The sequence below is a fragment of the Protopterus annectens genome, chromosome 3.part1, assembly GCF_019279795.1.
Source record: "Protopterus annectens isolate FY-2018-M chromosome 3.part1, PAN1.0, whole genome shotgun sequence".
In the NCBI taxonomy this organism is placed as follows: domain Eukaryota; kingdom Metazoa; phylum Chordata; order Ceratodontiformes; family Protopteridae; genus Protopterus; species Protopterus annectens.
The window spans coordinates 1,872,686,517-1,872,709,703 of record NC_056732.1 but is presented as its reverse complement, the minus strand read 5'-3'; the positions used below and the strand labels follow the sequence as shown (position 1 = coordinate 1,872,709,703).

General features: G+C 38.1%; 1 protein-coding gene across 2 annotated transcripts in view; it reads left to right on the top strand.

The window, feature by feature from the left end:
- The window catches only part of LOC122798796 (piggyBac transposable element-derived protein 5-like), a 123,501-nt gene extending 100,599 nt beyond the window's left edge, over window positions 1-22,902 (top strand). Inside the window, exons 2-3 of one of the 2 annotated variants that reach the window (XM_044067909.1) lie at window positions 6,859-7,100; window positions 20,002-22,902. In XM_044067909.1, coding sequence (XP_043923844.1) covers window positions 20,097-22,304 — 2,208 coding nt within the window. In that variant the 5' untranslated portion in view covers window positions 6,859-7,100; window positions 20,002-20,096 and the 3' untranslated portion in view covers window positions 22,305-22,902. The remainder of the gene's footprint in view (window positions 1-6,858; window positions 7,101-20,001) is intronic. The other variant, XM_044067907.1, reaches the window with a different exon arrangement.
- Window positions 22,903-23,187: the final 285 nt, after the last annotated feature.

Genomic DNA, 23,187 nt, shown 5'->3' with positions numbered 1-23,187 from the left:
AAGCAAGTTGTCAAGCAGGTGGGAGGCCATTAAAGTCGGCAGATAAGTGTTACACGTCATTTCCCAGGGTTTCAGCCTTCAGTTCATAAAGCAACCAGAATTGGTTTCATGTCCAAAAAGTCCAGAATTGAGAGGCATCTCCTGTCCAGAAAGACAAGGTAGTTTTAGTTCTCCCTATCCTTCAATAACTCATTTTGCTAGAGGTTATAGAACCTGTCCCGAAACAGAAGCAAACTATGGAATTCTTACTCAAGGCTGTTCTGGGTACCCAAACAGGAAGGGCTCTGGGATACACATCTTTGACCTTTACAAACTTAGTATCTACCTCAAAGTGCCTGTAGCCAAAACATGACCTTGCAGGTCTTCCTACCTCTTTTCCTTCATTGGGCCTCGGTAATCCTTTTGGATCTTAGTTCCCTTTACCCATGACTCTAATAACCAGTCCCTAACAACAGATGCTTCAGACCTGGCCTGAGAGAAAACACTCAGAATCCCAAGGTGCAAGGCCAGTGGGCTGCAACCCAAAGAAAGACAATTCAATTTGAAGAAGTAATGGTTTTGGTGCAACTGTTCATGGCCTTCAGGCCAGCTTGTTAGAAAGGAGTCCTACAGGTGACAGTGGATATCACTATGCTGGGCTCAATTGTACCCCTTTTTCAGACCAAACATGACCTCATGGGAGATAACACTGCAGTCACACATGACACTAAAGGTAGTCTATGTCCCATCTCACCTGACTTTGGTGAGGGACGGGTTAAAAGGTAAGGACACAGCACATGAGAGATGTTATCCCACCTGGCTGCAGGAAAACACTTATGTGTATTTCAGCTGCAAGCAGGTCTATTTGTGAATAAAGACGGCTGAAGAAATTCTTCACAAGAGTGTCATACAAAGATGCTTGGGTAGAGGAAGCCTCCTCCTTCAAATTGTCAGGTCTCATCCTTTATGCATTTCCTTCCAATCCCTTTGGTCCCAGGGGTGATCATGATAGTAAAGGACACGGGGGCCAAACCTACTTTTGTTCGCGCTCTGTTGGCCCGAGCAGCACTGTAGCTCCCTCTTTGTGGACTATGCAGGGGAAACATTATGTATCTTCTTTCCAAGGCCTTAAAATGAGGGAAACAATATTACATTCTCTGGATATACGCAATCGGCTAAGATGACATTTACATGGAACCAAGGATACTAAAAAGTCCATTTAGCTAAGTTTGTACTTTGCAGCAAGGAAAGAGGTCGGGCTGTGTCTGAATAGGCAGTTTCTAGATAACTCTATCATGTTCTGTTTTGCTTACAGAAGTGAAGAGTAAAAATATGGGGGGGGGGGTTGGAGCACATACACAGGTAGTGTGTATACGACTTGTGGCCTTCCTTAATGGATGGACTACTTGAGGTGTCTTAGTAGTAGCTACACAGTAATCCATCCATGCCTTCTCCAAGCATTAAAAACTGGAGATCTCTTCCAGATTTAGGTCTGGGATTCTGTGACAATACTGCAACATATATGTTTAAGGTCCCTTCCTATTACCATGAGGTCTGGAAATTATCCATGTAGTCAGTACAGCAACAGTGATATAAATGAAGACCGTAATAGAGCTGTGAAAGAATGTACCATCGTAGTAAGTGGATAACTGCTTCAGTACATTCCCCCCACCAGTCCCTCATTTTAGGTTTGAGTACTCTGGGCAAGGATATAGGGTACCCTATCTTTATGCTACTCACTGTCTCCCCACCCCACCCCCCCGGGCCCGCTCAGGTAGGAGTAATTTAGGTATCCCTCCTTCTCTTTCCTTTCCTACAGCTAGATTTAATTTGACTTTTTCTTCCTGTCATCATAAAGATTAAATCAGGACCTTGTTGTTTACCTTATTTGATAAATTATTTTTATATTTTGGGCAACAGGACAGTAAAATGTAATGGATGGATGGATGGATGGCTATACTAGGAGTGTCCTGGTCTTCCCAACAGATGGACTTCTGCCATGCCTGGAAGGGGAGGGGTACTATGATCTGGAAATTAGGCTGTAGCTTGGCAATAGTCCTGCAAATGGGATTTCAGCAACATTGATTTAAGCCAATGTTTGCTGTTATAGCAAGTTCTTGCACAATTGTACTTTCCCATCTGTTTGTTGCACAGTATTATTCATTGCGGTACTCAAAACAGGCAAAACAGTCCGACATTATGCATGTTAGATACAGTGTTAATAAGAAATAATGTAGTAGAGGAGGAAGAAAACTTGTACAGGCCGGCATCATGAGACAACGTTTTATAACTAGAGGTAAAATGTTTGAGGATTAAGAATGTAGGTTACTAGCTTCTATTTCATGCAGCACATTCATCAAATGATTTGTTACAATATAAAAGCTTTCTGGCTTAAATTCACTATCCCGGCACTGTGTTTCTAATTTAAAAAATTGAACATAATGTCTGATGATTTTAGATATGATATTCTTATTTTTCCCCATTGTCTTTGTTTATTAACTGAATTTCATGAGTGGCCAGAATCATACAATGAAAGCTGGCAACTACAATGTGCTCCATTTTAGTGTGTTTTAATTAAAAAAACTAAACACAGTATTTTGATTCATTCTTGGGTGGTATTTGCTTGTTTTCATTTTTAATGTGGACTAATTTTTCTGCTCCACCTACATAGTACATCTGTCACTGTCCGGCAGTATTCTGTGCATGTGGAGTTCCTACTGATTTAATAAGAAAGGGTCACTCTGTGGTACCTTGAATGACTGTGTGCTGCAAAAACTGACACATTCCATTTCCAAGAATTGTCATTGTCACATTCCCATGATAGTGCTATCTGCCAGCTTCTCTTCTTCTCGTGCTGAATTCAGACCCTTAAGGTAGTTCTCAGAGTGCATTGTTTTATATACATATATATATATATATATATATATAGAGAGAGAGAGAGAGAAGGAGAGAGAGATTTTTCATACTGATTTCACCCCCAGATTGTACTGTTATACTTAATGAGCTTTTGGTAACTATTTCTTATTATTTTTTGTCCTTTTTTGCTAAGTGTTACATTTTCCCACTCTTTGTCTACCGCAGTGTCAATGCACAGACCCTTTAGGCTCTCCCTTGTCCAGCTTTACAATAGCTCAGCCCCTTTTCAAAGAGTATGCCTGTGGACATTGGATTATACCCAGTGGCAATGTCTGTTGTAGTGCAGTCTATTTTAGAACAGCAGCATATTTCTTTTCTTTACTTGATCTGCAGAGGTTTCAGTAGCATCAGAATTCGTTGTCATTGAGACAAACTTTTACCACATCTAGTGCAAAAAGCCTTCTACCATATCTCATTCTCTTTGTCTGCAAGACTGTGACACTGAGTCCAGTCCTTCAAGAACCCAGCTTCCTTCAGAGACCTGAAAGGCTATTTAGCAGCTCCTGTGTTGGAAGTTACATCTTCCTGAGCTCCTAGTTTATAGGATGAAGTGGCCTTAAGCTTAGTGGTATTAAGGCCAATCTTCTCGGATAAGGAGACTTCACCGTGTGCAAACATGGAGTTTTATTCCATTGTTCTTGTATTGGAACCCTTGTCTCAGCATTTTCAGCACATGTTGGCACCAAGAGACACTTGATCCTGGACCCAGACACTTCCTCTTCAGCAACATCAGTAGACCTAAAGCCAATGGCCAGGATGTATGGGATCAGAGAGGGATGATGTTGGCTTTCATGTCTCCTGGAACCAGTGAAAGAAACCACCAAGACTCCTTCTCTTTGCATGTTGACTTGGCCTGGATTCCCTCACAGATATCCACTTGCTCCCCGGTGTTTACATCAGCACTAGGAACCCTTAAGCTACCAGTGTCAGTTGTGTAGTTGTTAACGTGCATTACTCCAGTTTTAGTGACAGTGTGCTGTCAGCACGCATTACTCCAGTTTTAGTGACAGTGTGCTGTCACCATGCATTACTCCAGTTTTAGTGACAGTGTGCTGTCACCACGCATTACTTCAGTTTTAGTGACAGTGTGCTATCACCACACATTACTCCAGTTTTAGTGACAGTGTGCTGTGACCATGCATTACTCCAGTTTTAGTGACAGTGTGCTGTCACCATGCATTACTCCAGTTTTAGTGACAGCGTGCTGTCACCAGGCATTACTCCAGTTTTAGTGACAGTGTGCTGTCACCCAGGAATTATTCCAGTTTTAGTGACAGTGTGCTATCACCACACATTACACCAGTTTTAGTGACAGTGTGCTGACACCATGCATTACTCCAGTTTTAGTGACAGTGTGCTGTCACCACGCATTACTCCACTTTTAGTGACAGTGTGCTGTCACCACTCATTACTCCAGTTTTAATAACAGTGTGCTGTCACCGCGCATTACTCCACTTTTAGTGACAGTGTGCTGTCACCCTGCATTACTCCACTTTTAGTGACAATGTGCTGTCACCACGCATTACTCCAGTTTTAGTGACAGTGTGCTATCACCACACATTACTCCAGTTTTAGTGACAGTGTGCTGTCACCATGCGTTACTCCACTTTTAGTGACAATGTGCTGTCACCACACATAACTCCACTTTTAGTGACAGTGTGCCAACTCAGGTATTTGGTGTAATTTTATGCAACTGCCTTTTCATGCCCTCTAACATTACCTGGTAGTGTGCATTTAGGACCTGCATCTAACATTGTAACTCACTTCTCTGTTGACATCCGTGTCCAGTATATATTCCAGAACATCTGCTGTCTACCTTCTGGTTCCAGCTCTCAGTCCTCTCAAACTGGAAGTGCAGTTACAGCCATACTGGATTTGGGTCTGGTACTCTTGGCAGCAATGCAAGGGGTGCCTGTGCAGTCTTATGCTGTTATAGCTCAGCAAAGTTTGATAGTTTAGATACACAAATAAATCCAGGTTTCTGTTGCTGTTAAACAAACTACTATAGGACAATGTCCTCCCGATCCATCCATCCATCCTCAACCCCATTTTACCATTTTTGGACATGGGTTGGGGTGTCACTTTGACAGTGACAATCATCTCAAGCCAAGGTTTACACCACTGGGTGGCAAGCTCTGCATTCTCCGGATATCCCTTCAAAATGCCTCTACAGCCTTACTTGTGTAAGCATGTTATAAAAAAGGCCATCTTGTTTTTCTGATTTGGAATGCTCCCATAAGACAGCCTTTCAAGCCCCTTCTAAATCCAGGCATTTGAATTCTCCAGAAGAGCTTCCCACCAGCAGCTTAGACAGTGAAGAAGGAGAATTGGGTTTCCCTTGAGTCATCCCACTTCTCCCCAAGTACATGGAATTTCTCAATTTGATGCAGGACAATGGAGGGTTGGTCCACCAAAGTGTGCAGGAAGCATACCAGTTAATCTCCAGGCCTTCCAGATGATTCCACTCCTGGTGGATTTTCTCAAGGATGTCACTAGGTTTGCCTGGAACAACCCTGATACAGTAGCTTTAGTTCTTAGAAAGCAGTCAAAAGTTGGTCTTCCCAGAGACTGGTTGGTCTGGCTAGAGACCCAATGCCAGGTACTATCATGCATGCATCAGCCTTCAAGCAGACTTCCACATCCCAGAGCCTAGCCTTCCATCTGTTAGATAAGAAGATGGGATTAATGGCAGGCTCAGGAAGCACACTCAATGCTGTGTTTGAGGATGATTTGTTTGCTACACATGGTTTATTTTCAGAGGTGCATAAAACACCAAAGAAACCTTGTGGCTGATGGTCTGGATGGGGTGAAAAGCAAAGATGAAAACCCAAGCTGTCACATTCTCTACACTGCTGAACCACATGAGCTGTGTCATATGTAACATGGCTGAAAGTTCATCCAGACATGTGGCCAGTCACATAGCAACATACTGGCATGTTTGGCTCTGGCTGGCTGACATCTCCTTCACATCGGCCCTGGCTGGCTGACATCACCTTCACATCATCCTCCTATTCAATGAGAAGCTCCACTCTTCATTCTTAAATGTTCACCTTTCAGACATGTCCTACTTTTACAAGGGACCTGACTTTCCATCTCTGATGGCTGCCACAGTTCATAAGGTACCTTTTATTTCAACTGTAACCCACCCCTAAGTCCTAGATCCAATGCTTCTCTGGGATCTGTACTTCACGTTAGACTGATTGACCAGAGTTTTCTTTGAGTCAGCCACTTAGCTGCCCTAAGTTTCTGTCTTTTGAAAACCCCTTTTCTTATTCCAGTTTTTTCAGCAACAAGGATTTTTAAGTTGCAGCCTTTGTAAGTCAAGCAGGCATATTTAATTTGTCATAAAGACAGTGAGACAAATCACACAAAATTCTTCCTTTGTGCATCAGGTACTTCAAAGTGTAGCTTTATTCAAGCAATATTTTTGTGTTCTTTCTGAGTTATGAGAACAAAGACTTGTTGCATTACATTAATACCTGAGGATACTTAATTTTTTTTTACATTAACAGTAGGGTCTATTTCATATAATCGAAGGTTCAGCTCCACAAACCTCCATTCGTCGAGCTGACAAGAGTGAACGTTCACATTAGAGAATGTCTAAAACATGGAATGGAATTAGTTGGCCAACATCAGGAAATTTTCCCTTTTCCCCACTGTAGTGCGATCTTGGAGTTGGTATATATGGGGGGGGGAGGCACAGGGCACAGCCCTCCACCTTGGTGGGTTTGACATAATGTGGTGTACGTGATGGATGCAGTGTTGGTCAAGTAATTCCATTTCCTGGGTTCCAAGATGGCTGCCAGCTAGACTAGTCTCTATTCACTGTGCTCCTCATTGTTATATAACAACCGGCTAATTTTTACAACTTTGGAGTAATATTTTTTCTCAGTTTTTCTTACAAAATGTTCCTGTGAGTCTATGCCTATGTAATAAGATTATTTATTCTTTTGGAAAATTCAGCTTTGGAAGTTTTTTACCTCAGAACAATTTTGGCTTCGACAGTTTTTGGGCACGTGCAGCTTCAAGGCTCTTCTCAGAATCAGCTACCCTGACTTCACACTTCCGCTGTGGATATGGCTGGCAACTCTAATTCCATGGAGACACAGACAACAAAGGCCAAATTCTCTTCTTTGCTGTCACCTGAAAAAGATACTAGTTCAAAAAGACTAAGAACTACTAAACAATCTTCTGAGATTATTAAAGTAAGTACTAAAGACAAAAATGACTCTAATTTTAATTTAGATGAACTAAAAATGGCATTAGAACCTATTCAAAGTGCTATACAAAATTTCTCTGAACAATTCACTGATTTTGGCAAAACTTTAAAACAAATAAGTGAAAGAATGGACATTATTGAAAGTAAAAGTATAGCCTTAGAAATAAGAGCTGACTCAGTTGAAAGAAATATAAAAGCTAAAGATAAGCTTATTATAGAAATTCAAGCTAAATTACTGGACTTAGAAGCTAGGAGCCGCAGAAATAATATCATTATTAGAGGACTACCAGAATCCTATGAGAATCAAAACTTATTGTCAGTGACTAAACAGATTTTGGAAGCATTATTAAACTGTGAGGCAATGTCAAAAACTGTAATTATAGAAAGAGCGCACAGAGCCCTGCGTGCCAGTCAGGATTCCACCTCTCCTCGGATCATATATATACTAAATTACTTAATTTTCAAGATGCTCATCATATTTTAGAAGCAGCTAAAAGGAAAAAAAAACAGTTTGTCTGGAATAATCATAAACTGTCATTCTCACAGGATCTGCCTCCGCAAATAAAAATGAACAGACAAAAACTTTCACCATATTGTGCAGATCTCATTAAAAGAGGGATAAGGTTTCTTATGCGCTATCCTAACACTCTTTCTTTTATTTGTAATGACAGAAGTTTTATGGTCACAGAACCCAAAGAAGCTAAAGATACATTTCTTAAAATATTCAAGGCTCTTCCAGAATCAATGTCATAATAGTACATCTCCTAATCAGCTGTAATTGATGTTTGTGTTTCAATCAACATGCTTTCATTTGTTAAAATATTTTTATTAATTTTTATTGAACTGGTGACTGGTTTTATAATTAGATTAATTAAGATAGCTTCTGAGGATGTTTTTATTCGCTTTTATTGTTATTTTGTGTTGTCACTATCATAGATTATTTTTATTTTCACAATCTTTAAGTTAACAGTGTTTACGAGGTAGTAGCATTAATAGTCTTTTATAATGCCATCGTTTTTAACAAAAACTGTGTTAAAAACAGATTGGAGGGAAATTTCTATGGTCTCAAGACTTTATAGAGTTACCAAAACATTTAGTTTCTTTTCAGTCTTCTTTCCGGAATATGCGCGTACTCTTTCTGGGTCTGCTTGGATTCAGGATGATGTCAAGATCTCTAAATAAACAATTATCATCTTCGTGCATTTGCTGCAAGGAATTAGGAGTGAGTTTCGGATATCTGTCACATGATTGCGACGTATCTTGGTATCAGAAATAGAAAGTAACTCCTCACTTCAAGGCTGTTGTCAGTGTTCCGTTAGATGAAACTGAAGATAGCACCAGTTATTTAACATCTATTTTTCCTCATAGCAGTCTTTTTAACTTGTAATGTGAAATAAAGGAAAAACAAAGTGCTCTCAGAAGTCTTACGCTCTGCAAATGACTTTTCAACGCTCTTGCAGGTATTTGCGTGAATGCGGAAGTTCTGATACTTCGCATACAGGAAAAGAGTGCTAAAGTTCATGCTATGTATATTAAACTCTCGTTAAACTGAGAGGGTATGTAATATATTACAAAATGTCATTATTCTGTTGTTTTTTTTTTTTTTTGACTATACAATCGTTTGCAACATATGGTGAATGGGTTAGTTATCTTGTAATATGAGCCAGATAGGGAGGTACGGAATATGAAAAATTTGGGGGTATTGTTTATATATCTTCTTCTCTTGCAGACTGTCAGGGGCAACATGTAACCCATTATTATATATCAATACACATTCTACATAAATTTAAAGGAATGACTAATTAGTCTAGGCTGATTTTTGACTGAACTATATGGTCATGTTTTATAGTTTATAATAATTGTTATGTTGATTAATGTGTAGCATATTTTAAGGTGGGTAGGGAGATATCTTATGTTATTGGTTGACTCATAGTTCTGAGGATGATCTTATTATTACTAGTAACATTACATTTTTGGTGTGTAATAGTTTAATCACATGTTAACTTTAGTTGATTGGTGGCACTTTACTGTTTTAATTAGAAATAGGTATATAAGTAGTGCATTTTTTGGGACAGTATGTTTAGTTTATATTTATACTGTTCTTTCTCTGTGCCCTGATTTATGATGAGCTGTTGTGTTATGTTGCATGTATTAAGCTTATAATATGCATAGAATTAATAGGTTTTATTAATTTTATTTTAAATCTCATTAGTTTCTCCAAAACATTATGACCTTTGTTTTTTCTTTTTATCTCTATTATAAAACTTGCTATAAAAGGTTAATTACTTTAGTGCAATAATTTTTTGTCTTATAAGTACTTGGGAGTATATTTGATAGGGATTGAATATGTCGGACATCTTGTGCTTTGTTAGTTGTGTAAATATGTTTAGTTGGGTTAATAGTGTTTTAGTCCTTTTCAAGACTTTACTTAAAGTTTCCTTTTTCATTATGAAGTTATTGGCACCCAAATTTATTAAATGTATATTGACATTGTTTTTTCTTCCTTCTATAGATATGTTATGGTGGGTAGGCACTGGGGTTGGGAAGAAGGAAGTTTGTAATTTTAAAGGTCATTATTATGTTGAAGCATAAAGTACTTGAGAGTAAATGTTTTACCAAGATTAGTTTAGGCCTTATTTTAATTGGTAACTTGTATTTGCAAGAAATAATACTAGTTTCCTTCATGTCTGATATCAAATCTTTATTTTGTACACGACAAACATATTAATAGTTGATTCCTGGAACATAAGAGGAATCCAAAATAAAGATAAGAGATCTTTATTATTTCATCTGATGTATAAATCACAAGCTAATATATGCTTTATACAAGAAACACATATTCCCAGAGATGAGTGGGATAAAGTTAATTGTAAAAAATGGATCAAAAAAATAATAGCCTCTGGGGACACTTCAAATTCTAGGGGGGTGGCTATTATTATTAAACAAAAATTTCAAGGAACTATTATTGATGAGAAATATGATGATGAGGAGAGGTGGTGCCTTTTTACTTCTACCTTACAGAATTTGGACAAACCACTTCTGCTACTAAATTTATATGGGCCTTGTAGTCAACAACATCTATTTATTTTACAAATTTATAATATACTCATTTCTTATAAAGACCACTACGTTATAGTGGGGGGGGGGGTTGGAATGCTATTATAAACCCAGACATTGATCGCACTAGTTGTTCTATTTCCTATAATAAACAAGCATCTCTTGCTCTCGAAGATTTAATTTTAGAATATAATCTCATAGACCCATTTCATTTTATAGAGTACTCAAGTAAAAAAGATATATATACTTATTACTCAAAATGTTATCGTTCATGGTCAAGATTAGATTTCTTTCTGTTATCTAATATTTTTTCAAATAGTTTATTGGACTTTGTTATTGAACCCAGATTTTTTTCAGATCACTCTAGAATTTCACTAAAATTAAATGTAAATCTTAAAGCTGATAATCTATCCAAACAAAATAATTGGACAATGAATAACAATCTTCTTCTAAATAAAGAAATTTGCAAATTATGTACAGAAATAATTCAAGATATGGAAAAACAATTAGATTAAACGGATATTCCATATGATATACAGTGGGCTGCTTGTAAAGCGAGGTTAAGAGGAATGTTTATTGGTAAAGCGGCTTATCTTAAAAAGCAATTTAATGAGAAAGAAAGAGTTATTAAACTAAAAATTCACTCTCTTGAAAGACAATGTAGATTAAATCCTGATCCCGTGTTTGAAAAGCAAATTATAGATTGTCAGAAAGATCTTATTTTACTTCATCAAAACAATTTATCAATATTGGAGCAAAGATTATTAGCGACGTATTCTGAATGGGCTCAAATACCTTTTAGGACCCTGGCTAGAATTATTAAAAATAATTTTGAAAGGCCTAAAATATTGTCCATACAATACAATAACAAATTATATAATACAGACAAAGAAATTTTGAATCTGTTTACAATACTATATACAGAGTTATATTCTAAATCTTCCAAAGCTAAGGTGAATAGTCATATTAACAGTTTTTTAAACTCTTTAATATTTCCTATGATAAATGTAAATCAACAAAATTTTCTTTCAGCTCCTCTTACTCTTCAAGAGATTTATGATTCAATAGATAGACTTAAATCTGGTAAATCTCCTGGACCTGATGGATTCACACCAGAATTTTTCAAATCTTTTAAACCAGTGATTGCTCCTTTTCTTCTCAAAGTATACAATTACATAAAAATTAAAGACATAGCTGACCTTCATTGGAATACTTCTAAAACAATACTAATTTTGAAAAATAATAAAGATAAGACGGATCCTAACAATTATCGACCAATTTCATTAATTAATTTGGATATTAAAATTTTATCGTCTATTCTTGCCAATAGATTGAAGCAGGTTCTACCTTCGATAATTTCCCCAGGTCAAACAGGGTTTATGTCTCAAAGACATGTATGGGACAACACCTTGACTTTGGAATCTATTATTCATCTTACAAAAAGGGACAACAACCCATTGTATGCATTGATTCTGGACGCATCCAACGCTTTTGATAGAGTGTGTTGGGATTTTCTATTTCAGACAATGTCCTGTTTCAAGTTCCCCTTGTCTTTTATAAATTTTATAAAAACCTTATATAAAGAAACTTTTACTAGACTTTACATTAATGGTTCAGCTTCATCCCCTATAAAGATTACCAGAGGTATGAGACAATGTTGTCCTTTGTCTCCTTTTCTTTTTAATATATATTTAGAACCATTATTATTATATATAACTCAAAATACTATTCACAGGTTTCCTAGGATTCTTAATACTAATTTAGTTTTCTCTGCTTTTGCAGATGATCTAGTCTTATATTTTCAAACTCCTATCACAGATCTTAATAAAATAATTAACTCTATTGAACGTTTTTCTCTTGCTTCGAATTATCTTACCAATCCTTTGAAAACACATATTCTTCCTTTGAATTATTTGGTATATAAACCTTTCCTATTTTCTGACTCTCGTTTCCATACTACTTTAGGAGTGAAATATTTGGGCATTCATATGGAACATAATAATCATTCTGCATTTCAAAATAACCTAAATAAGGTTTGGCTATCAATAATTTCTGACATGCGTAGATGGGAACATATGAATTTATCACTTCTATCTAAAGCTGCAATAATCAAAATGAACATTCTTCCCAAATTTTTATATCAGTTTAATTCCTCAGATCAGATAATTCCAAAATCCTTCTTTGACAAAATTAATAAGGAATTAGCTAAATTTATGTGGTTCCCTAAATCTGTTAGGGTTTCTTATTCTAGATTATCAATCCTTAAAGACAGAGGTGGTTTAGGGCTACCTAATTTTTATCTTTATTATTTAATTGTTTCTGCAAATAAATTATGGTCCATCTCTAAAATGAGTAATATTCATCACATACAATCTCCAACTTGGGTTAAGCTATGGTATCATTACATTTTATCTAAGAATATAAATCCTACGGCCATTCCTTTCATATCTATTGATATTCTGAATAATCTAAAAATATCTAACTTTCTTAAACAAAAGATCAAAGATTTTCAGGAGCTATTAAAACTTATCAATCTTGACAAGTTTTTCCATTTACTTCAACCACTTCATCTGAATCCTAACATAACGCTAGATAAAGTACCATTTAATCTAACAAAGTATCCCCTTATAAAGTTCTTGAATGTTTGGGATCTATTGAAATATAAAGATTTGGTCATGGCAAACCTTCATAATACTTTGAAAGTAAATTATAAGTATACCTTAATTTTAAGGCAATTAAGAGAGGTGATCATGGCGAAGTGGGATCCCATAATACCCACCGAGCAAGATGTTAAGAACTTAGAAATGATAATTAGAACAATATCGTCACCTGTGAAAATGTTATCTAACTCTTATAACTTGTTAAATAAATTAGTACAAGGCTCGAACTGTCTTTTTTCTGATGTCTGGTTGAAACATAATCCGCAAATAACTGAGAATCAAAAACTTAGGGCTATTAAAAACACTTTTGAATACTCCCCATTTAAGAAATTGATTTATACACAATTAATGATTAATAGTAATGCCTATCTTACTCCTTATAAAATGAATAAATTTAATGATAGTAAATCTTCTTCTTGCACGTGTTGTTCCTTTCCCCGAGCTGATCTTTTACACATTCTTTGGTATTGTCATTTTTCCCATAAACTTTGGACCTCCTTAAAAGTAAGGTTGCAGAAAATGGGTTATCATAAATCCACCTTGTCTTGGGAAATTGCTATACTTCATGTACCTGTTGTGCATCTTTCCAAAATGGATATACAGGTATTGATTTTTATTTGCTCTCTTATTAAACTTTACATTACCCAAAATTGGCTTGACCGAACTAAATTAAATTGGGATTCTTTTAGAAAAATGTCTCACTTATACCTTGCCGCCCAAAAATCTTTGATAAAAAGTCCCAAAAAAATGGCTCAAAAAAACAAAGTTTTAATAAAGGTTCTGAGTATTATCAATATTTAATGGTGTAATGTTTTCTGGTCTTGGTACATAAGGTATAATTTATTTACTCTCATGTGACACTTTCTAATGATGTCTTTAATTTTAAGTTTTTTTTTTTTTTTTTTTTTTGGAAGTGCTCATTGGTTGCCTATTGTATATATTGTACATATTGATGTTTTGTTATGTTGTCTTATCCGGATGAGTTGCAATTTATTTCCAATGGTTGTAAATCTTCACTCAACTCCTAGAACAATGCATCTTGTTGTTATGTAAATCAATAAAAAGATTTTTGAGAAAAAAAGTAATTCCATTCCCTGTTTTAGAAATTCACTGACGTGAATGTTTGCCTTAGGTGAACATTCGTTCTTGGTTCGGTGAACAGAGCTTCGCTGAGTTGAACATTTGACGGTATGACATAGAAACTTAACAGTACCAAAGATTTTTGGAAGTCAGACCAACTCTTGGCATGCAGGTAACATATATCACCCTATCCTGATGGATTCCCAATTGTATCAACATCTGTTCCATGTCAGCAGGGTATGAATTCATGGTGTAGCCTAAAGCACATTTTATGAGGATGGGGCCACCTTCCTTGAGTGTGCTTCAGTGGAAGACATTTACACAGTAGCCTCATGGGCTAATCTGAACACATTTGCTAAACATTGTTTTGGCTGCTGTATGTACAAGCCTCTTGAGAACTCCCTTTTCTTTTGTGTGGTTCTCACTCTCTCTCCTAGTGTGTATGGACAGTGCCATCTTACTTTCTTTTCATTCTCTGTGCTGTCCGTCCTCTGCAAGGGTATCTTAGAACAACATTTACCTTCAGTTTTTGTCTTTACTTATAAATACCTTTTATGTGCAATCTGCCTTTACCTTAGCTTTCTGCTTTACACTATCAGAAATGGGTTCAGTAAGTTGTATTTCATTGTCTATATATTTTTTATTTACTACCATTACTTTGCTGTGAGGGCCTCACTTAAGTACCCAACTTCTTCCTCTGTTTCAAAGCTAATATTATTTGTACATCTCTGTGCAGATTTCTGTCTTGTACTGCTTTTTCCTTCAGTTGCTATTCTGACACCTCTTACAGTTTTAGGTATCTATTGCTCTGTCATTGTAACAGACTTTTTGTAATGCATAGGATATTTTTCTTGTCTAACTGCAACACATTTTGGCCCCGTCTGTAAGTCTTAGCCTGCCATTCTGTGTCTACAGATTACCCCTCCTTCCACATTTTCCATAATACTTGAAAATGAGGAAAACCTTTTCTTAATATTATTAATCATATTAGGGTTGTAGCCAGAGGAGTAACAGTTTTCTCAGAATGGTTTGAATTTCTGTATAGGTTCATAGATGTGTACTAAGCTAACAACCACTAGGGCCTTTTTAAGCCTAGCCCTGCACCCCAAATCTCTGACAAGTTCTGCTACCCTTGATAAGTGTAAGCAGGGGCTTGGGAGTTTGGGAGATGAAACATTTACATACAAGGGCCTATGTCCAATAGGGACATAGGTGCCAAACCATGGATGAATTTGGGATGTATGTGAAGGGGCTATTCTTTGTCACTGTGAATGCATATTAGGTCCACTTTTTGGTAGTTGTGAATCGTGTGCAAGAGCACTGTTGACAAGAGTAGTCATAATTCTACAGTGTAATAGAGCTTGAACTTCCTATCCATCTAAAGGTACAGTACACTTCAGCTTAGTTGTAACAGTGACATAACATATAACACTGACTGTGTTATAAGTGTAATCTTGTCACACTTCATAGGTTCATAGGTTCATAGGTTCATACTAGGCTATCTGCCCAAGGGCATTTATCTCCCATCCATTGGTCAAGATTCCTCTTGGATCTAGATTTTTGAGGTGAAAAATATTCATCAAATCTGGCTTTGCAGATAAGGCTTGTCAGTTTGCACTGAACCTGTCAGCCAGTATGTTAGCAATGTGTGTGTAGGTTCAGTAATTTTTTTTCATTTTTTTTGAACTAATTCTGAATCTGGGAACTTTCCTCCTAGGTTTAAAATTAGCTAAGAAGGCCTTATGATTGTCTTTTGAGTCCTTGGATTTTCTCTCAAAATTTGCCTTGGATGATTTATTTTTGAGAGCTTTTAGTTTTTTACTTATATGATCAAAGGTGTCTTACCTTTCAATCTGTTTTTCTTTCCTTCCTTTGTCTCTTTTTTGTAGTAGAGCTTGTTTATGGCTGGGGTCCACCAGACTGGGAGAGACCTTTGGTACAGAGAGTCTTAGTTTTGTTTTTGATTGCCAGAGTCCATGTACTGTGTGGTGGTAGAAGGCATTTGTAAGTGATTCAGCGCTTTGAGTAATGTTTTGGTACCACCACTGGCTCAGGGGCCTTAAGGAGACCACACTTTTTAGAAGTGTGTTTGAAATTTTTCACAGTTTTTTTTTTGTGTTTTTTTTGTTTCAGGTGGATTTCAGAGTGAGGATTAGTTTATGATCTGATCTCACCAGTGAGGTATCTCCTGGTAGGGAACATTTTGATCCCATGTCGGATGATGAGATCACGATGTTGAGTGATCGGAGATGGGATATGTTTGGTGATGGTGATGGAAGGTTCATTTTCATATCTGGTTTATGAACTCCAGTTATGTTTGGGTTGGTTTGAGTTCCAGGGCTTGAGTAGTCTTTGGGTTTGAGTATTAGCCTGCTTGAAGTGTTAAATTGTGATATATCCTGTTAGTTGAAGTTATCCCAGGAAGGCCATGTGAGAAGGTGATTTTGAGGAGGGCCTGTGGGTCAGGAAGTAACAGCAGTCTTTAGCAGTTTTGTCTATGGTGGCCCTGGATGGTCCCTTGAACCAGGTTTCTGTCACAGCACAGACATGATCCTCTCCTCCCAGAAGGGGCTCGAGTGCGTGCATCTGATTGAGATTGAGACTTCTGGCATTGACAGCATTACCTTAGTTTTTTTTCTTTTTGGTGTTCTAGGGTGGTAGGTTTAGAATTTGAGCCTTGCCTAAAAGGCACTATAGGTGGCAATATCCCCTGCCAATATCCGCCCCAGAAGCCAGGTGTGCAAATTGACCCAAAGGAGCTATGACCCAGCGTGGCTTGTCCAGCAAATCCCATTGAGGCATGACACCATTGGATCCCACATGAATATTAATTTTAAGCCAATTATTAAAGCTGATGATCATCTATTCAACTTTTCAGTTATAGGATATGCTGGTTAGATCAGCAGTACAGTTTAGTGTGTTTTATAGCACTGGCTTAATAACAGTGGGAAAGCCACAAAAATAACTCTCTGAGAAAGTCACTCTTTTAGCTCATAGGGACAACTTCATTGTTGACATGCATTTCTGGTTTTAGATTTCTACTACTAAGCATTACCTTGAGTATTAGTAGCACAGTACATAGCAGTGTGACAGCAGTGTGACCCCCATCTCCAGATGCAAAACAAATTCATGCATTACTTGCTGTTTTTTGTTTCATATAAGAATGCACATGTTTTCTGCAGTTTTAGACTTGATGACAAAATGTAAAAACTCAGTTTCCTGTTTCTAACTAGTTCAGCAGATTTGTTGGCATCACTATGCAATACCCATTTTCTTATATTACTAGGCAGAGCTCTTTAAACCCCGCTACTGCTAACATTTCTAAAATTTTCAATTTATAGTTCACAGCTCACAATTGTGAAAAAGCTCTGTGGAGAACACAGCTCTAGCCTGGAAAACAAATGCATACAAATAAATAAGTAAGTAAATACAGTTGCTGTCTAGTTCCAACTTCAGTTTTAAAATGTGTTTTAAATCATGTACAGGAGCCCTTACTGGTTTGTCAGCGTGAAAAGTCCATTTATAACATTTTATTTATTCTCCTTTATCCCTAGTCAACGGTTTCTTTTCAAGTTTATCGTATGTCACGTAATCCTTTCCATTAATGTTTTTATTGCTTCTCTTGTCAAATGCTATGACATCTTTCCCCAATATGCTTGGTCCCAGTTCTCTATCATGACATGTCAGTCAAAAGCCACAAGGTGGGATTCCAGGTTATTCTCATTGGTTAGTTTTTTCATGGCAGGTACATTCTTGGGGTCGGCAGCTACATACTCCAACACTAGCAAGTGTTGCTGTGGTTGTACATTCTCCTGATCAGTGTCTACTTTTGACTCGCCAAGTATTGTATTCATTCTTCTATGACTGAGGTTATCATGAGATAGTGAAGAAGAAAAATTCCATCACTGGATATGCTTTATGGAAATAACAGCAACAGTTCTATAGGAAATTGGCAGCCCATAGTATAATGCAATGAGCTACAGAGGTTTTGCAAGGAATAGCATATGGTGAATCCTTGGGCAGCTACCCACGCACACATTACTACTTTAAGTCCAAGGAACCACTGGATACGCCAGTTTATAAAAAAGCAGGTTTATTTGTGATATTCACAACAATTAAAAACATTTTCCCAAAATGAAAACAAAACCGTACTTTGGTTACTTTCCACCATTTACAGTCAGCATAGGCCAGCCAGTAAACAGGCTGTCTTTTTTTAGATGTCTGTAGGTCTCTTCCTGGCCCTGATTTCCAGCTCTGTCTTTCAGGTGATTCCTGCAGGTACGATCCAGAAGTTTTACTAGAACTGGCTGTTACATTCCACACACACACACATGCTCACCCTTCTGAACTTCCACATGCAAAATTAGTTTCTTGTTTTGCTGTTGCAAACTACCTGTTTATCTACAACCTTAAATGATCATCTCTGCCTTATAAACTGATTAATATCTAGTTTTTCTGACTATGTGGACATTTCTCATTCCCAATGCACATGTAAAAGCACATCTTCAAACTCTGTATGTCTCTGTATTGTAAATTTTCTCCCCAGACCCACAGTGAGCATTAGTTTTGTGCATTAGAACTTGTAAGATGGAGTATACAGAGATGGTTTTGGTTTTATTTACTAATTTATTTTAGGGTGCTGACTGAGGAAATGGGCTAATCCTTTATGAACCCATTTCTGCACCATCGTGGACTTACAGTAGACAATGTAGTAGGTAGTATAGCATTGTAAAAGCAGTTACAAAGTTTATGCAACTTTTGCATATTGAAAATATAAAATAAGGTAGGTATTTCAGAGTACAATAAGGAAATATGTGTAATACACAGAGTAATTGCATGCAGTACAAAAGGGAAGGATTTGTAAAAGGAGTATAATAACTCCATGCAGAAAATGCTCATCAAAGCTTAGCATGCCTGTATACATATTTGCAGGTCAGTCTAGGGTAAATTACAGCTATGAGTTTTGTAAGGTACAGGGCTGTGAGTCAAGTAGTCATAAACAACTGCAGAAACTGCAAGCATCTGTAAGTCACATGGAGGAAGGACAACTAAGAAGGAGATGGTATGGGAGGGAAGGGGCAGAACTGAGTGGCAGAAGGAGTAGTTCCATGGAAAATGAAGCAGATGGGTGTTTTTATCAGGTGAATGAATACATAGTAGGATTACTGGGGTATTCGTTGGTTCCCTTAGTTCTACAATGGGTAGTTGACTGCTGAATTTACCAATGGTGATGGGGTTGTGTCCTCTTACTAAATGTTTTTTTGCATACATTGCATGACTGCAGTGCTGATTTTGTCATTATGAAGCTACTAATTGCTCAGATGAGGTTCCAGATATGTTAGGCTATTTACCTGATGCCCATCGAGTTTACAGCATGGTTTGTTTGTTTGTTTCTCATCAGGGGGATATGATGTGATCACTGTATGGCTGTCATCTGGGCAGCACTGATGTGATTTTGGATTTCAGCTAATCTCACCCTACCCCGCTGGGGTGACATGCACACCTAGTTGCTCTGTTATGCCTTTCACAGTGATCATGTGCATGCACCCTTTGACACTACCAAAAGGCTTCCACAAGAACATGGGTTGACATGGCTAAGCACACATTCACAACCCTTGCATTGAGTGCTGGGCACCTCTTCTAGCTGTGTCCATGTCCTGTGCTTTACTTATTTTGTGTGAGTGTTGTATTCCAGACTGAATTTGTTCGACTGAAGGTCTTTCTGATGACCATAAATTCTGTTATTATTTATGGCCAATGAGTGCACCATGTGCTGTTTCTGGATGGGTACACCAACAGAACTGTTTCACTATATGTGTAGCGACACAGGCATTTGTAACGGACAAAAGGTAAACACTAAGCAGATTACGAGGGTCTTTTTATAGAGCAGTATTGTATTTATTTATATTTCTTTGACATATATGATTAAAATATGCTTTTGTGGTGTGTTACACTGAAGTGTTCAAAACAACTTAATCAAAACAGAGAGTAAATACTGTCGGTACGCCATGTGGATGTACTCGTGAACATGAGCAAGACTGTGTGCCCTGAAGAATTACTAATGCTTTCTGTTTTATTCTGTTCTAACAGATGTCAAGACACTGCATGCCAAAGGAAAAGTAGCTAAATGGAAAAGAGCGAAGCGTTGCTTACTGCCACACAAGTCACAGAGCAAGACGTCGACCATGGAAAATCATGGGGGGAATGCTGCCATGGAGGAAGATGATAGAGGAGAATCTGTAGCAGAGGCCACTAATTCTGACCTTGGCTTTCTTCCAGATGACAGTGATGAGAAAAGGAGTGAAGAAGACAGCAATCTGTTTGCCACATTACAAAAATGTCTGTACTACCATGGTGATGAGGAAAATGGTCTCAAACATGTGGAGATCACAAAACATCAGTTACCTGCAAACCCGGTAGACCTTGAGGATGGTTGCACCTTCTGCAACCATGGCAAAAGCAGTTTTCAGGTCTCTGTGCAGCAGTCATTTACTAAGTCCTGTGGAGAACAACTGTGCTGTGTGGTGCACTCTAGGCACTCTCCAAGTCTTGAGGATCCACTGTCCTCAGGTGATGATGAACCCCTGGGTCTGGTGATGCGTTCCAGGCAGTTTTCTTCTGACAGTGAAACATTCCAGCCAACTAACTCTCCAGAAGAATCCCATTCTGAAGTAGCACAGTCGCCAATGTATATACCACCTTCAGTGCAGGAACCTTTGTGTCCTGAAGAAGAATATAGCCATACTGAGTGGAACAGTCAGGAAGAAGAGTTCCAGCACCATGATGAAAATCCCACTAACACAGTGCTTCCACATCGTAATGCAACTAACTGTGAAGGTGCCAGTCCCACACCCACATGTGAATGGGATAGTGAATTACATCATGTGCATGTGAAGGAGTTTGTGGCACCAGTGGGACCCACAACATATATGTCCTCAGAACGGAATGAGCTGGACTTCCTAAATCTTATGTTTCCCCCATTGTTGTACACAAAAATTGCAGAAGAGACCAACCGCTACAGTGTACAATGTCAGTGTGCTGCAGGGCAGGCAGATCCACGTTGGAAACCAGTCAGTGCAGATGACATCAAGGCATTCCTTGCAATGCATATCTACATGTCCCTGGTACGTCTTGCTGAGTACAGAAAGTACTGGGACACTCATACTTTGTATGGCAATTACCCCATAGGGAAGATAATGCCCCGTGTAAGATTTGAAAAAATTCGCCAGTACTTCCACCTCAATGACAACACCACCAACCCCCCCAAGGGTCACCCTGGCCATGACAAGCTGCATCCTATCAGACCTGTTATGAAGTTGCTACTTAAAACATTCAAAACACAATATAACCTTCATAGAGAGGTTTCTGTGGATGAGGCAGTGGTAGCATTCCGTGGCAATCTTACCTTCCGACAGCACATACCAGCCAAACCACAAAAGTATGGAGTGAGGGTGTGGGTACTGGCAGATGGTCACAATGGCTACATCAGTAACCTCCACGTTCACACTGGAAAAGAGGAAGGCATATCAGAAGATGGACTTGCACATCTTGTATTGATGAAGCTTACTAAGACTCTGCATGGAAAATATCATCATGTGTACTTTGATAGCTACTTCACATCAGTCAGCGTGGCCAAAGCATTGCTCGAGCATGGAGTGTACTGCTGTGGGTCTGTGGGCACAAATCGTTCTGAATGGCCAGGTGACCTCAACAATATGGCTATTAAGAAACTTCAGCAAGGAGATATAATTCAGCGACAAAGTGGACCCTTGCTTGCTACAGCATGGAAAGACAATCGTACAGTCTTTCTGCTGTCAACAAATACAGACCCAATCGAACTGCAGTCTACTATCTGCAAAAGGCAGCAAGAAGGAACCCATGTGCAGATACCATGTCCTTCTCATTTGCCACGCTACAAAAATTATATGAGTGGTATGGATGTTGCAGGCCAGCTGTGCACAAAATATACAACCGGTAGAAGGGCAGTGAAGTGGTGGATATATCTGTTTTGGTTTCTCTGGGATGTTGCTGTTACAAATGCATTCATACTATTTCGAGACAGTGAGAATCACCAGGTTCATTCTCAATATGGTAATATTCGTCGACGAACACAATTGGTGTTCCGAGAAGAGTTGTCAACACTCATGCTAGCTCGTCAGCTGTCCGGTTCTATGGTATACCGGAAAAGGAGAGCTCCTGTGAAAGGAATGAATATGCCATTGCAGAGTGGACCACATTACCCAATTAGAATGCTTAAAGCTCGATGTCAAAGTTGTCTCTTACAAAAGAAACGCACGGAGCCATCACAAGGCTGTATGGCATGTGGTATTAACTTGTGCATTGACTGTTTTGCAGCATACCACAATTATGAAGAGTCTGGTGGCTCATCATGATGTGCGTATATGCTGTCATAAAGTTAAACTAGTATTGCATTCAAGGCAATCATCCACCTTGTGGTATGACTGTGCTATGGAAGCATGATTTCCATGGCTGCATTTTGCCCATAGTGGTAAGAAGTCAGTGGCTGTATTCTGTCATGTTATATGCAGCCACTATAAATGTGCCAGTGCGTAGAACTGCATTTTCTGCTTAGCAGTCTTGCACCCAAGTGCTGAAGGTTGGAAGTTATGCCCAAGACCATATTTTATAACTGATATCAGCTGGTGAGAAAACGGTAAAAGTGGTATATGCTGAATTGTGCACTACCTTTTAATTGCAAGAAGGAAAATATATGCCAGTGTTCAATATTGCAACCCTTGTACCTAGGAAGGAATAACCGTAACCATACACTACTACAGGTACGTGTATGGGTGAAGAGTACCTGGACTGATCTGCACACAGATAATGAAGACCATAGACTTTCCGCAGGTATGAAGGAAGTAAGTTACTAAAATGGACTTGCAGAACTATTGCAACTATATGTATTTCATCATGAGAAAGGATACTGCATATCGCTCCTAAAGTCGCTAGTCATTTAATAGCAAAGTCTACCAAAAAACAAGTTTAAAGCAAAGAACCAGTGGGGCAAATGATAATGTAACTATATCAGAGGAGCAAATAAAACTATTCAAAACTTTTATCTCTTACACTTAACAGAGACATCAAGAGAACAAGTTATATTAGTCAAGCTGGTTACAGTTGCAAAAATAGCTTGTCACATGACAACAACAATTACAAATAGTCCAAGTGGGAAGTAATTGTTAGAAATGCAAATGTCCATTGAAAAGGTGATAAAACTTTTTTAAAAGAGGTGCTAAAAATATGCAGATAAGACCC